At 38.8% G+C, this 13,393-nt stretch overlaps 2 protein-coding genes across 2 annotated transcripts; both read left to right on the top strand.

The window, feature by feature from the left end:
- Positions 1–1,503: 1,503 nt before the first annotated feature.
- On the top strand, positions 1,504–4,262 carry hoxa13b (homeobox A13b). Its single transcript, XM_061288883.1, is given in 3 exon segments — positions 1,504–2,204; positions 3,249–3,460; positions 3,462–4,262. Coding segments are annotated over 3 exon segments (894 nt in total). The 5' UTR covers positions 1,504–1,558; the 3' UTR covers positions 3,498–4,262.
- Positions 4,263–4,519: 257 nt separating this feature from the next.
- hoxa11b (homeobox A11b) lies at positions 4,520–11,475 on the top strand. The gene is made up of 4 exons (XM_061288888.1): positions 4,520–4,586; positions 4,918–4,963; positions 7,249–9,747; positions 10,981–11,475. Exons 3-4 carry the CDS (start codon positions 9,183–9,185, stop codon positions 11,211–11,213), a joined length of 798 nt encoding a protein of 265 aa, XP_061144872.1. The 5' UTR covers positions 4,520–4,586; positions 4,918–4,963; positions 7,249–9,182; the 3' UTR covers positions 11,214–11,475.
- Positions 11,476–13,393: the final 1,918 nt, after the last annotated feature.

Here is a 13,393-nt window from a genome sequence, read left to right as displayed (position 1 = left end):
ATATGGATGTTCTTAAGTGGTAGTTTTAAATCAAATAGCATAAGTTTTCATTATAGGACAATTCAAGTCCAAATGTGTTATTTGTTAGAAGACCAATGAATAGATCAAAGTGAACAAAAGACTCCACAATAACTTTAAATCACTTAAGTTACTTAAGTGATGTTCTGTGTAGATATTCTTGGTCATCTTTTTTCTTTTTTATTACATTACCTTTCATATTTACAACCTAAATGGTACAGAATATTTAGTCAGCAGAATTCTGATTTAAAAATAGCTTAGCACTGGTGGGACATTGTGACTTCCTTGGAATGATTTCTAGAAATAAAGTTTTTTTTTTTTAATTGATATTTGTTTCCTATATTGGAGAAACATTCAATGATCAGTGTAGCCATATGGATGAATATTATTTATTAATATTTTTTGAATAAAGGGAGTCAGCAATTTAGTGTGTCCTTTAATTTTCTTTATATTCTTTTAAAAATGCAAACACGAGAATAACAATTGATAGTTTGTGCGCGTGCGTGTGTGCGCGTGCGTGGGCATAAAACGGTTTTTTTTTTCATAAATGTTCACACATTTTAAGTTAAACCTTTAAGAGAAATTAAATAGCCTATCCCCTCCGCAAAAAAAAAGTACACTTGCACGCCATGAACTCTGCCCATAAAAATTTACAGCCTCCAAAAGGTGGGAAAATTCTATTAAAAATATATGAAAAGACCTCAGATTTAGTACAAAAAATATCACTTCCTAAAACACTAAAAGTTGTAATTAATGTAAAATTTAATACATCGTGAAATTCTACTCTGAAATATTACACTGACACTTTTTTGAATATTGTATTGAGCTTTACAAAGCTAATTCTGTTTCTTTTTATTTGACTTTTCTTAGGGGAAGCAATTGTTGATTGACAGGCGGTTTTGTGTTTGTGTGTAAAGCTCCCCTTTGCTATCTTCCATTGTGTTTGCGGTTCTTTTGTCTTTCAACTTGACCTTGGACTCCAGCCGCGTCCTGCATGCCCGTCTTTGGACTACTGCAAGCAAATGCCGCAATCATCTCATTTTATTATCATTATTATTTCTATTGAATGGGCTTTGACATATTTTATTCACATGAGAAGACGGTAATTCATATTTAATTATTAGATAGACGTCTGCGTAAAAGCTGCTTGGGGATTTTTTTAACAGGGGCATGACGCTGCACCTTGGACTCATTAAGTGTTTAAAGAATGCTTTGAAGCCTTAGCATGCGCAATTGTGCATCACTATGCAGAAATTAGTTTTGATTTTATTAAATCTAACATAGCAGACCTCTAATCGCATTTTAAAAGCCCAAAAAACACAAAGGGTGTGTTGTTTGTGTGGCCTGATGTGGCTTATTATCTTCTGTGCAGACCTTGCTCTTCTCCTTTGCATATCACGTGTCTGTCCCGGGCCAATAACCTCGCGATGGTTCCGTGTAGGGTATGGTTCCCCTGCCAAAGAGTCCCTTGTCTGGATGCATTCGTTCGAGGGGGGTTCGAGGAAAAAGAGCCGCATGCGTGCACGTGTCGGGACATGCTATGACCGCGTCATTGCTGCTGCACTCGCACTGGGCCGAACCGCTCATGTTCGTCTACGACAGCAGCGCGGACGAGCGCGCCAAGAACATGCAGGACGCGCCGTTCCCCGGGGGGAACTTTGCGCCCAACCAGTGCAGGAATCTGCTGGCGCATCCCGCCTCGCTGGCTCCGAGCAGCACCGCCTACGCCAACGGCGACGTGCCCGCGTCTGGCGTCGGGGAAACGGCCAAGCAGTGCAGCCCTTGTTCGGCCACGCAGAGCTCACCTAACGCCTCCCTTCCGTACGGATACTTTGGCGGCGGAGGCTACTATCCGTGCAGGCCCCACGGCAGCTCCAAGGCCTGCGCGCAGCCCTCCTCGTACGGGGACAAGTACGTGGACACATCGGTGCCCGCCGAGGAGTTCTCCAGCCGGGCCAAGGAGTTCGCCTTCTACCAGGGCTACTCCCCGACTCCCTACCAGGCGAGCTACTTGGATGTGCCAGTGGTCCCTACACTGAGTGCGCCCCCCGAGCCCAGGCATGACCCCCTCCTGCCCATGGATCCCTACCAGCCGTGGTCCATCACCACCAACGGCTGGAGTGGACAAGTGTACTGCGCCAAAGAGCAGCCCCAGGCTAATTCTCTCTGGAAGTCATCCTTGCAAGGTGAATTCTTTCATATTTACAGTTTTAGTAACGCTTCAATGTTTCCTTGTTACAGCATAATAATATTATTATGGTAAGAAATATGCATATTTTTGTCATGTCTTACAAGGATGTGCATGTTCATTTTTTCGGATTTTCTTGTTTGTAATGTGTGTTACGCTTGGAAAGTAATTGAAAATTACAAAATACAGTAGAAGTTTTTTTCCCTCTTCTTTTCAGCTAGAGGACCACCAGGCTAATGTGAGGATTACGTATACAATACAGTTTCCCATGTTGATGCGCAGAAATTGATAAATGAGAGCTTTTGTCTTATATTTTCCAGTCCGGTGTCTTTAGACAATTTACCCTTTCCAAATAAAATACATTTTCCAATGTGCAATGGACGACACGTAAATAAATATTGTTATTTTTCTCCCAATTTAGTTTAAGAGGATACCGCCCATGCACCTCCACATGAAATGCATTTAATTAAATGTCGTGTTTTACATATATAAAAAGTCACTCGTCAGTATAACAACAAAACAAAATATTATATTATTGAAATATTTGTGACTATTATTTCAAATCCTTAAATAGCACAATTCCTTCCCCCAGACTGGCATCTGTCGTTTTTAACTTTGAAATATATAGGAAAAGGTTCAGAAAAAAATATGTGTATATATATATATATTTATAATAATATATGTATATTAAAAACATGCATCAAATATCACATATTTCCCCCGCAATAATATGACATATTTGAATGAATGCAGTAAACAAGCAAATATTTATTTAGAAAATTTCAGCACGTTACTGTAGCACATTATTTTTTATAGCCGTTTTGCTCTTTTTTACTCACTATTATTCTATTTATTTATTCACACAACTGTTAAGATCAGTTAAACGTGTTTTTCTCTTCACTCGCACACAATTCATCTGATTCAAAGCGTTATGCATGCAGACAAATATTGAAAGCACCACATGTGTTTTTATTCCATTTCTCTACATTGAGTGTGCGTAAAGAGTTGAAAGTGACACGTTGCATCTCCTCCAAACATGCAGCAGACAACACATGTGGCGGTAGCGGGGACAGCCAAGTGCGCCGTGGCAGGAAGAAGCGCGTCCCATACACCAAGGTGCAGCTCAAAGAACTGGAAAGGGAATACGCCACCAATAAATTCATCACCAAGGACAAGCGCAGGAGAATATCTGCGCACACCAACCTGACAGAAAGACAAGTGACCATCTGGTTTCAAAACCGGCGCGTAAAGGAGAAAAAAAATCGTCAATAAATTCAAGAGCTCCTGCTAGTTTCTCGTCGATTTTGGTTTTGGGGAGGAAAGGGGGGGGGGGGGGAGGAATGGACACAAACGTGCCTTGATCACAAATAAACTCTCCTATAATTTATTACCTTCACTTTTGTCGCCAGAGTGCCTCCTTTCACCTTTCTTGCTCCTTTCCTCGCGTTTTAATTGGAAGCAGTCCACGCAGCGCGTTGACAGAAAGTCGGAACTGTTCGCGACAAGTGTGTGTGATTCTTTTCCGCTCTCATTACTGCTTCCCACGCATATTCGTCTTCATTAATTTTCACAAAAAAACTCCAATTACAAACACAAGCATGTGGAGTTTTGTAAAATTATCGGTGTTAATTTATGAAGCAGCGACATGTCTTTTGGGGTTTATCACAAAAATGCTCCATATAAATCAACTTTTTCCAGCCGAAATGAAGAAATGACGCACCAATCAAATAAACTTATTACAGTTCCTAATAAAGTGGTTGCATTTGATGTTTACAATTACCAAACGGGGTCCTTCATGTCGCACCTATTGTCACCTCGTTTTAATACCTCATAGATATCATCCCTTTTATTTTTTCAGATTTATACCATTAAATAAAAATTGGACTTTTTCAGTCGTTTGACATATAACGTGTCTGACGTGGTTCTCGTCACTGTGTATTTCTCTTGTCTGTCAATTGTGATTTTAAATGAAAAAATATCCAGAAAGAATAATATCGTGTGGACGTATTTAAATTTGTAAATATTTTGGGGACACATCCAAATGAAAATGTCAATAAAGTTGCTTTAAAAGCGCACGTGTGATTCTCGTCCTCTTTTAAATTAATATTGGGATATTGCTCACTGACGTTAGAGTCGTTCAACTTGTCATTAATTGTTGGATTGTGTTCATTATGTCTTCAGTAGCCTTTTTTTTTCTTTTGTTCAGACAAAATATGAAGGTTTTACCTTAAAACCTTTTTAGACATTTTCGGCGGCAACTTCCGCCTTTGTCAGGAAGTATGACGAAAGCAGAAGTGTGACGACAGCGGAAGTGTGACGAAGTCAGGAAGTCTGACGAAGGCGGAAGTTGCCGCCGAAAAAAGTCGAAAAAAGTTTTAAGGTAAGACCTACTACATATTTTATCTGAACAAAAGAAAACTAAAAACTATTGTCATTAATTGACTTGTAGCTGTTGAGGCTATTTAGAGTTTGTATCCATCTAGTGGACAAAGTCTGTCGTTACAGCGTCTGCTATTATGGGTAGACTTCTTCATTTGTCGTTAAACGTCATATATCATCAAAAGTAAAAGCAAGCCTTATATAAAGGTTCTCAATAATAATAGCAAATAAAAAATTGAAAATTAAGGTGATAATCGAGTCAAAGTTCGGAATTGTGGTGTAAATTTAATGTAATTATATTTTGAAGGTTCATTATCATTTGTTTTTATTAGTGTTCGTTTTCCTTAATGGGCCAAGCATACGACGGCTTAGAACAAGGTAAGTTTTTAGATTTTTTTTATTTTTATTGAATGTATTTAACGCTTAAAGAACGACATTTAACTGACTGAAAACGTATTGTACGAAACAAACAAAAGCTCAAGATGGACCTTGACATTGCAACCCAGTTATTCACGGATAAAACACATAATTCTATAAATCAAATATATGAACTATCTTGTATTGATTGAATGAATTTTCTCATTACCTATGATTTCCATGACATTTTGCTTTTCTCAATGGCTCAGGCATTGTTTTGATTTGGTTCCATGAAGCTTGCAGACCTCATTCAGTCTCTAATTTGGTGTCATTGCGCCCTCTAACGGTAAAGATGCTAAATTGTCTGTAAAAAAAAATAAAAAAAAGAAGCATGAAGTAAGTGTATGTTACCCATACATCCATTTTCCAAACTGCATTATCCATGGATGTGCTCATGCACAAATGCTTCCATAACTTGTGATTTAGCAAATTTGGCAACCTGAACTTTCGACAACAATAAATCTCTGCTTTTCCCAACTACTGTGTGCAAAAACAATCTTAACCTTAATATGTTCTTGCACTCATATTAAAAAAAAGAAAGGAGCCTTATTTGTTTTAATAAATGTAGAACAGAAGAAAGACCACAAACCTCATATCCACCATAAAAATATTCTCTAACAAGATAGCATTCGAATACAAATGTAATCACACGCTTGAAAAAAATTAAGAATATATTTGATGTAATTTCCTTCATGAATAACTGCAATTCAACATAGGCTATAATTTATTATAATGAATGATAATTAAGTAATTCATATCATTTATAATAATTTTATAATTTTAGCTTTCTTATTTTCACATCCTCCATTTGCTGGAAGGACAGCAAACTGAACCTCACAAAATCATCAATTCTCAAATTATTATTATCTTTTTATTGTCATGGGCTTCTTTCCATCTGCAAAAACAAATCTGTTACATAACTCAAAAGTCAGCACAGCGAGTATAATTGTTTACTTGTTGCTTTTGGTCATCATCTTAAGTGCAGGCTTGGAGGGAAGTGTGGCTTTTACTTCACGCCAGACATGTTTTTATTATGACTTCCCTCCCAGTGAAAGCGCCTCTCTGGGATTAATGCAATAACACACATTATGAGTGTCTGGTTAACCCAAAATATTTATTTGAAAACCTCTTTCGGTGGGCCAAACACGCCACCAGCTTGCCACTCTGGAAGCGTTGACTTTTTTTTTTTACAGATGAATGAGAATCATAGAAGAATGACCAAAATGTGTTTTCATTTTCAATGAAGGAAAGAAAGAAAGTTGGTGTGTGAGCAGTAAATCAGCCTGTACAGAACATTTAAAAAAATATCTACGCCAGAGCTCGCTGTGTGATATATGTGACACATGTGGCCACTTATGAAAATAAATGACACTTACTGACCAATGTAGTCATCGAGATGCATTTACATGCAAACTTAATGGAATTAATGAGCACAGCAGTTGTATTGTAAAAATAATAAAAATCATTGATTATAATCTTAAAAGCTTCAAAGCATTGTACTGAAACATCTAAAAAAAAAAAAGACAAGAAAAGTATGTTATATTATTCATGCGTGAATGTCAAATAAAAAATATTTAAAATAGTGAAGTGAGTATCATTTAGCATCTTGAAAGTCAACAATCAACTTGGCTTGATCCAAAGCATACCACATCATATTTAAAACAAACCCATCAAAACAGCTTTGAAATAGTTAAAACTGTAGCGTACTAACATTAAATTTTAAGAGTTTGGAATTGTAACGCGACATGTATACTTCTGTTTTTCCCGCGTTGCCATGGTAACATCTTCTTTACTATTTCATCAGTGAAGCCAGAGGCAGAAAATGCTTTGAGTGTGGGTGGGGTTGGACTGTCGGTGCGGAAAAACACCACATGCCATTTAGGTTTGCAGTTTTTCAAACCGGGTCAGCATCGAGACTTTGGCAAAGTGGAAGGGGGAAAATAATGTGTATTTATATACTTTAAAAAGTGTGATCACTGAGGTGTGTGCATCCTTTGGGGGGTTCCCTGGATATGAAATGTCGACACACCCCTATTTGAAGATACATAATTTCAAAATTTTCTCCACCAATAGTGTCAACCACATAATTGGAAAAGAAAAATCAGGATGGGAAGTCAAATAAACAACAGTGGTAATATTGCATAAGTGTGCACACCCACTATAGGGGATGTCAGCAGACTAGGAACGTCATCTCTCTACTTAATAACGTTTTTGTTTCCATCAAACACTTCATTTTTTTCCTCCAGCTATCCCCGAGGTGTGAAACTCGAGGCCCGGTGCCCAGATCCGGCCCACTACATCATCTTATGTAGTCTGGAAAGAAGAAAGTCTGGAAATGATTTGCGTGGATAGCACACTTTTCTACTTTCTCGATGATGCATTTCAAAAAGAAACATTTTTAATTGCGACTTTGCGATCGTAGAAAAGTTTGTTTTTAAAAATATACATGATTATATTACTTGTACAATAGTTTGCGACTATTTTATGAATTTAAACTGACAACTGATTTCAAATCAAGCAATCCATCAATATGATGCTAAAAATGAAAAACAATATTGCAGAGGGAATTATGGATGTACAAAATGGTTTTAAATGACTCTGAGGGCAACTAAAACTGTAATGGGCAATGAAGACAAATTTCCATCATCATCGTAGCCCTTTTTGACATTTCTGCCTTGATTTATTTTTGGCATAGGGTCTCGCATTACAGTACGAACCCACTTAAGGGGGGGTTCAGTAGTGCACCTGTTTTTCAATTGTCCTTTTGACAATTTTTAGAACTTGTAAAAAAAAAAAAAATCCGACGTTTATATGCTTTGCAATAACAAATAATTTGATTGCAAAGTGACAGGATAATCCCTGTACATTTCTGTGCAAATCTACAAGATAACTGTACACAATTTAACCAACATTTATATTATTTGCGGTATAGTGTCATGGAAGAAATAAAATATGATCCCTCAGCGTTGGTTTCTAGCCTAAAAACCTTTTAAATAAGACACAGATATCAGAGAACTTTGGGAACCACTCTCGCAAAAGCCTCTGTGACACTATAAATTGTTTATAACTGATGGCATGCAGGAGGTTTCGAAACCATAAATTTTGGTGGAGACTCACTGTGTGGCAGGAAAGGGTACTGCCATGTCTTAGTTATTTTCCTTGAGCTCATTATTTGGCAAATAGCACATGAATGTAAATGTTAACGACGTGATAACAAACTAATAAGGGTCAATTTACAACCATTTATTTATCCTTAATATACAAAAGTATTTATTTACATAATGCAGCCCTAGTTAACTCCATACAAATTCGCACAGAGGAATGTTTGCCCTCCAGACACAACATGATTTTTCTGTAGTTTATTTTTTTATTGCCTAATTGTTTCTTATGAACATAATTTACCAACTCGGCCTTGCAAACGATTTCAACTCATGCAGGTTACATTTTGTGAATGAAAACGTCAATGTTTGCGACAAGTGATCGTGACGTCACGATCAGTTGTCGCATTCATTGCAGTGTCACGTGGATGCATATTTACATCAACATAACATTTGCACATGCGCCTTTGCGTTGACGGACAAACTTAACACAATGTTAAAATCGATTTTAGCAGTTAGCAGAATGTTAGCCTGATTGCATTTGTGTAACGTTTTCGGAAAATTTGGAGAAAAAAAACCAAACAAACAAGAACAGGCCGGTTAACTGGACCTGGACAAAAAAATGAGCAATTGGTCATTGTTTTTTCAAATAGCGTTAAAAATGATACTTTAAAAATATTATTGTAAAACTGAAAAAGTCATTAACTTTGATGAGACACGTTCACCTGACATGCACGGACTATAAAGCCTCTTGTTGTTTGGTAGAACCTCAAACAAGGTTTGACTTGGAGAAATGTACTTATGCGTTGAAGAGATGCAATTTTCCCCCTCCTCCACGTGTATTTTCCCCCTGGCTCTGCAGCCAAAGGTTGACTTTATAGCGGGGAGCCATTGACTCACAAGCTCCTGCGGGCCCATTGAGGCGTGTGTCATGTAGTGCCAGTGGTCACATGGCTCAGGATCGACATGGATCTCACTCACGCACGTCAGCTCACGACGTGCAGGGCTCAGTGCGCCTCACTAAAGTCACTGCAGCTCACTCAGTCAGCAGGATGACCCCGTGCTGAGGAGGACGGTCGAATATGGATTTGGATGCTTCCAATATGTATCTACCCAGCTGCACTTACTACGTCCCCGGAGCGGACTTCACGGCTCTGCCGCACTATCTGGCCCAGGGTCAGCCCTCCTGCCCGGTGGCTTACTCCTACCAGTCATCGGCTCTTCCTCAGGTTCCGTCCGTGAGAGATGTGGCGTTCAGAGACTATGCGGTAGACGGCGCGGCCAAATGGCACCACGGCAGGGGGAGTCTTGCGCACTGCTACGCGGACGACAGTTGGACCAGCCCGACCCCCCGCGGCGGAGACCTGCCGGGGAAAGGCGTTTCGTCCTCGGGTTCCACCGTTGCGCCTGGAGGCTTCCACGGCGGCGCCGCGGCAAGGAGCGGCGTCCTGCCGCAGGCTTTCGATCAGTTCTTCGACTCGACTTACGGCGGCCAGGAGCACGGAGCCACACCGGGGCAGGACAGGTTGGGCGCGGTCAAGTCGAGTCCTGCGCCGGCTCCTCAAGCTCCAGGCTCGGACACGGCGGAAAGCTGCAGCCCCAAGTCGTCTCCCGGCCTCGGCGAGGACAGGAGCGGAAAAGGAGGCGGTGAGTATGGACCATGGTGTCACTCTCTGCTCGCTCTTATAAAAGACGCTTTATAAGCTCTTTTTAAGGTTTATGGTTCTGAAGGTTTATGGAGGGCCACGAGATTTAGCCTGACAAAAAAAGTATATTATAAACGACAAGATCACGTGCTTGGGCTTGAAATTGGCCGTGAGGGGTTTAAAGTCAAGATAGGCTATTCCCTTTTTTTTGGATCCTGCACAGATTTCGCATTTGACTTCTCTTTATTATTAACTGTTTGCTGCAATGTACACTTTTAACAATCTGACGTTTTAATATTCAACAACAAACATTGACTCGGTCAATAATCCGCACTTCCGCAACCTTTTTGTGGTTTTTCATGATCAACTATATTTCAAAAGCATTTTTGATTCTTTTCGCACTTTGGACAATCACTGAAATGTTCATTTTAACCGCAAGTTTTCAATTTTTATTCACGGTTAATCAAATATACTACAATTCGAAAAATACGCATAAATTCTACTTTAAACATTTGAGCGGGTTTTTCCCCATGTTGAAAACATGAGCGCACTACACAGTTTAGGTATATTTTTCGATATTAATGAACATAAACTGCAAACGCTTCGTAATATCTGCAATATAAAAACTAGCGACCACCGTGATATAGTTTTAAATCTGTTTTACACACAAATAAACAATTTAAATCTCTATTTTACAGGCATAATAAACTCCGATCTTTACTTCCCAATACTCTCACTTTTCTTTTAAATTATCCTTCTGAATCTCAACGTATAGCTTTTAATTAACTACTTAAACAACGGATTCCGTTTTAAACTTGACCCCCTTCCGCTCTCCGTATCAACAATATGAAACGCCAGCGAAGCGTTCAATCCAACTTTCAAGGCTCTGCCTTTAAGAGCTGTTTATAATTTAATGAGCAATATGTGTACAAATTTACTGAGTTTCTAGGCATTTAATATGCAGCTGGCCTATAACCAACGGAGCCCGTATGCAACACTTTACGTGCAGCCCAGTGAAATCCGAAGCGGACTATAAAAACTGCACTTGATACTGCTGCCTCCAAAAGTCCTCTTGACTTACATGATTGTTTAAAAATGATTTTTAATACCTCATATCAGTGTTTAAGCGCAAAGGCCTTGAGAGGAGGGAAGCACTTGAACCCTTAGCTCATTGTGCGTAATCTTGACCTACTTATAAATATCAAATTAATATGATCTTTATGATTACGATTAGGTGTCCAGAAGACGCGCAAGAAGAGATGTCCATACTCCAAGTATCAAATCAGAGAGCTGGAGAGGGAGTTTTTCTTCAGCGTTTACATCAACAAGGAGAAGCGGCTGCAGCTTTCCCGGATGCTCAACTTGACTGACCGACAGGTGAAAATCTGGTTTCAGAACAGGAGGATGAAGGAGAAGAAACTCAACAGGGACCGTTTACAGTACTACACCAGCAACCCCCTGCTATAAAACATGGACTATATATATGTCAAACACCTGCACGCCATTGGGAACTCTTCAAAAGTCCAAATGATGTGTCATTAAACGTCCCTTTCTCTATTATTATAATTATTATTATTTGTTTTGTTGTTGTTGTTGTGACAAAAATGCTCTTATGTTCCTCCCCCAATTTGTATGCTCACATTTACACGCTCGCACGCACAGACTGGAATCGTTTTATTCGTACTTTTAATATTATATTGTGCAAATATATATATTGCATATTGTGCAATGGCTGGAGGTGATTATTTTTGGGTGCTGTTTATGTGTTTTAGTGTGCTGTGACATATTCAATCATATTTAACGTCCTTCAGCGCTTCCGTGATCCGAATTGTAAACCAGTAATATAAAAAGAAATCCCCCTCAAAATCCCTGTAGTGAAACTAAACCCTTTATTTTTGTTTTATATTGTGGCACGTATTGTTCGGACGCAAAACCTGTCTTCTCCAGAGCCTCAGTAACAGGATCTGCTGCAGCTTTTAATTTGATATCCATTACAAAGAGCCGGGTCGTTTCCTGCCGGCTCATTTCGAACCCTACATGCCTGTTAGGAGACGGGGAAAAAAAAATCCCCCACCTTTTAGTGATAAATAGAAAGTCTGTTTCTGTCATTTTGGAAGTTTCCCTAATTTCTCCAATTTACCAAATTACTACGCATCTAAGGGTTTATTTCGCCAGCAGCGTGTAGTAGAAATAGTAAATATAGACATTTGTTTACCCCAAAATTCGTCTTTCCCCCCTGAACCAAGCTTCTAAAAAGAGCTTGAATGACCTGCCATTAGATAATATGGCTTCCTTATACCGTACATCCTGTGAGACTCCCAGGAATTCCGCTTTGATTGCTGCACATCCTCCCAGTTGCTCCAGTAACTTGGCCATAAAAAAGGCGGACTCGTCTGGAGCATTTGGAGTGGAGTGCAATAAAGCGTCTGAGAACCAAGGTTATTAACTGCGACTATAAGGAGGCGAGCAAAACAAGAGGTGCTGCACCACTGAAGGCTGCGGCTCTGCTTGGTGCAGCATCCGCACGCCAGGTTGTTGCAGGAATATTCTGGATTGAGTTTTTTTTCCCCCCAGTTTGAGTGTTGTGGCGCAGTTGAAGGCCTTGCTGCTTTTGTCCACAGGAGGGCGCTCCACCGATCAATGTCAATGCCGTTTGATTCTTTCCGATTGCTGGTTCAGGGGTTCAACCCTTCAGGTAAGCATGATATGATAACGATGTGTGTTTCTCCCTGACTGTTCACTTTGATTATCTTGAAAAACACAATGGAGGCACTCAAATTGGTCGACAATGTTATCATGCAATAAAATATTATCGGGTTAATTGTATCAGATTGTGGCTCGAGATTGTGCAGAAATTATGGCATCGTTAAAACCATCCAATTTTTCCCTTATAACCTCAGACACACAAAAAAAGTCCTGCTTTGGGCTTGTATTTTTAATTTTCATGTTACTTGTAAGTGATATCATATCTGTCTGTTGGCATTTATTTGTCTGGCAACTCAAGACAAATTTAACAGACTTGTAATGACTGGAAAGAAGAAAATGTAAGAGATAACATCAAAAGGTCATCATCCATCACTTTAACAACTCCCGATTAAAAAAGGAATAAGAATATAAACATATGCAAGTGCGCCAAGGCGCAAATTTGGTTTAATTACATTTGTGTTCTTACTTTTGCTCACTTTGGCGGAATTTGTTGGATTTCTACCAAAATAAATCAAAACACGTTTTTTTAAATGCTTGGCAACTAGTTTCAAAATAGCGCAATAATGAAACAAAATAAGGCGTTCGTTTCGTCTAATTTTATCTGTATTTTTTTAACTAGGCACGTTTCTTCCCATTTTTCAATTTTATTACCCCCAAACTATGTAAACTATAATGTTACGAAATAGAATACAATGTATTTTATTTCGTAACATTCAATACACCATAGTAAAACAAAATATATATATAGTCGAAATAATTGACCCAGTTTTTAAAAACTAAAACTAACACAACTCACATTTAGTTTCTTTTGGTGGATTTTCTTTCTTATTTAGTACGCACGGTTTTAATCCATAATTTAACGTAAACTCCTATTTTTTAAAAAATAAAGTAGAATTACGATAACACTCAATAGTTATTTCAAAAAAATTAAGGAGATAGAA

This window comes from Syngnathus typhle, linkage group LG10 (assembly GCF_033458585.1).
Source record: "Syngnathus typhle isolate RoL2023-S1 ecotype Sweden linkage group LG10, RoL_Styp_1.0, whole genome shotgun sequence".
In the NCBI taxonomy this organism is placed as follows: Eukaryota; Metazoa; Chordata; class Actinopteri; order Syngnathiformes; family Syngnathidae; genus Syngnathus; species Syngnathus typhle.
This window is presented reverse-complemented; position numbering and strand designations above follow the sequence as displayed.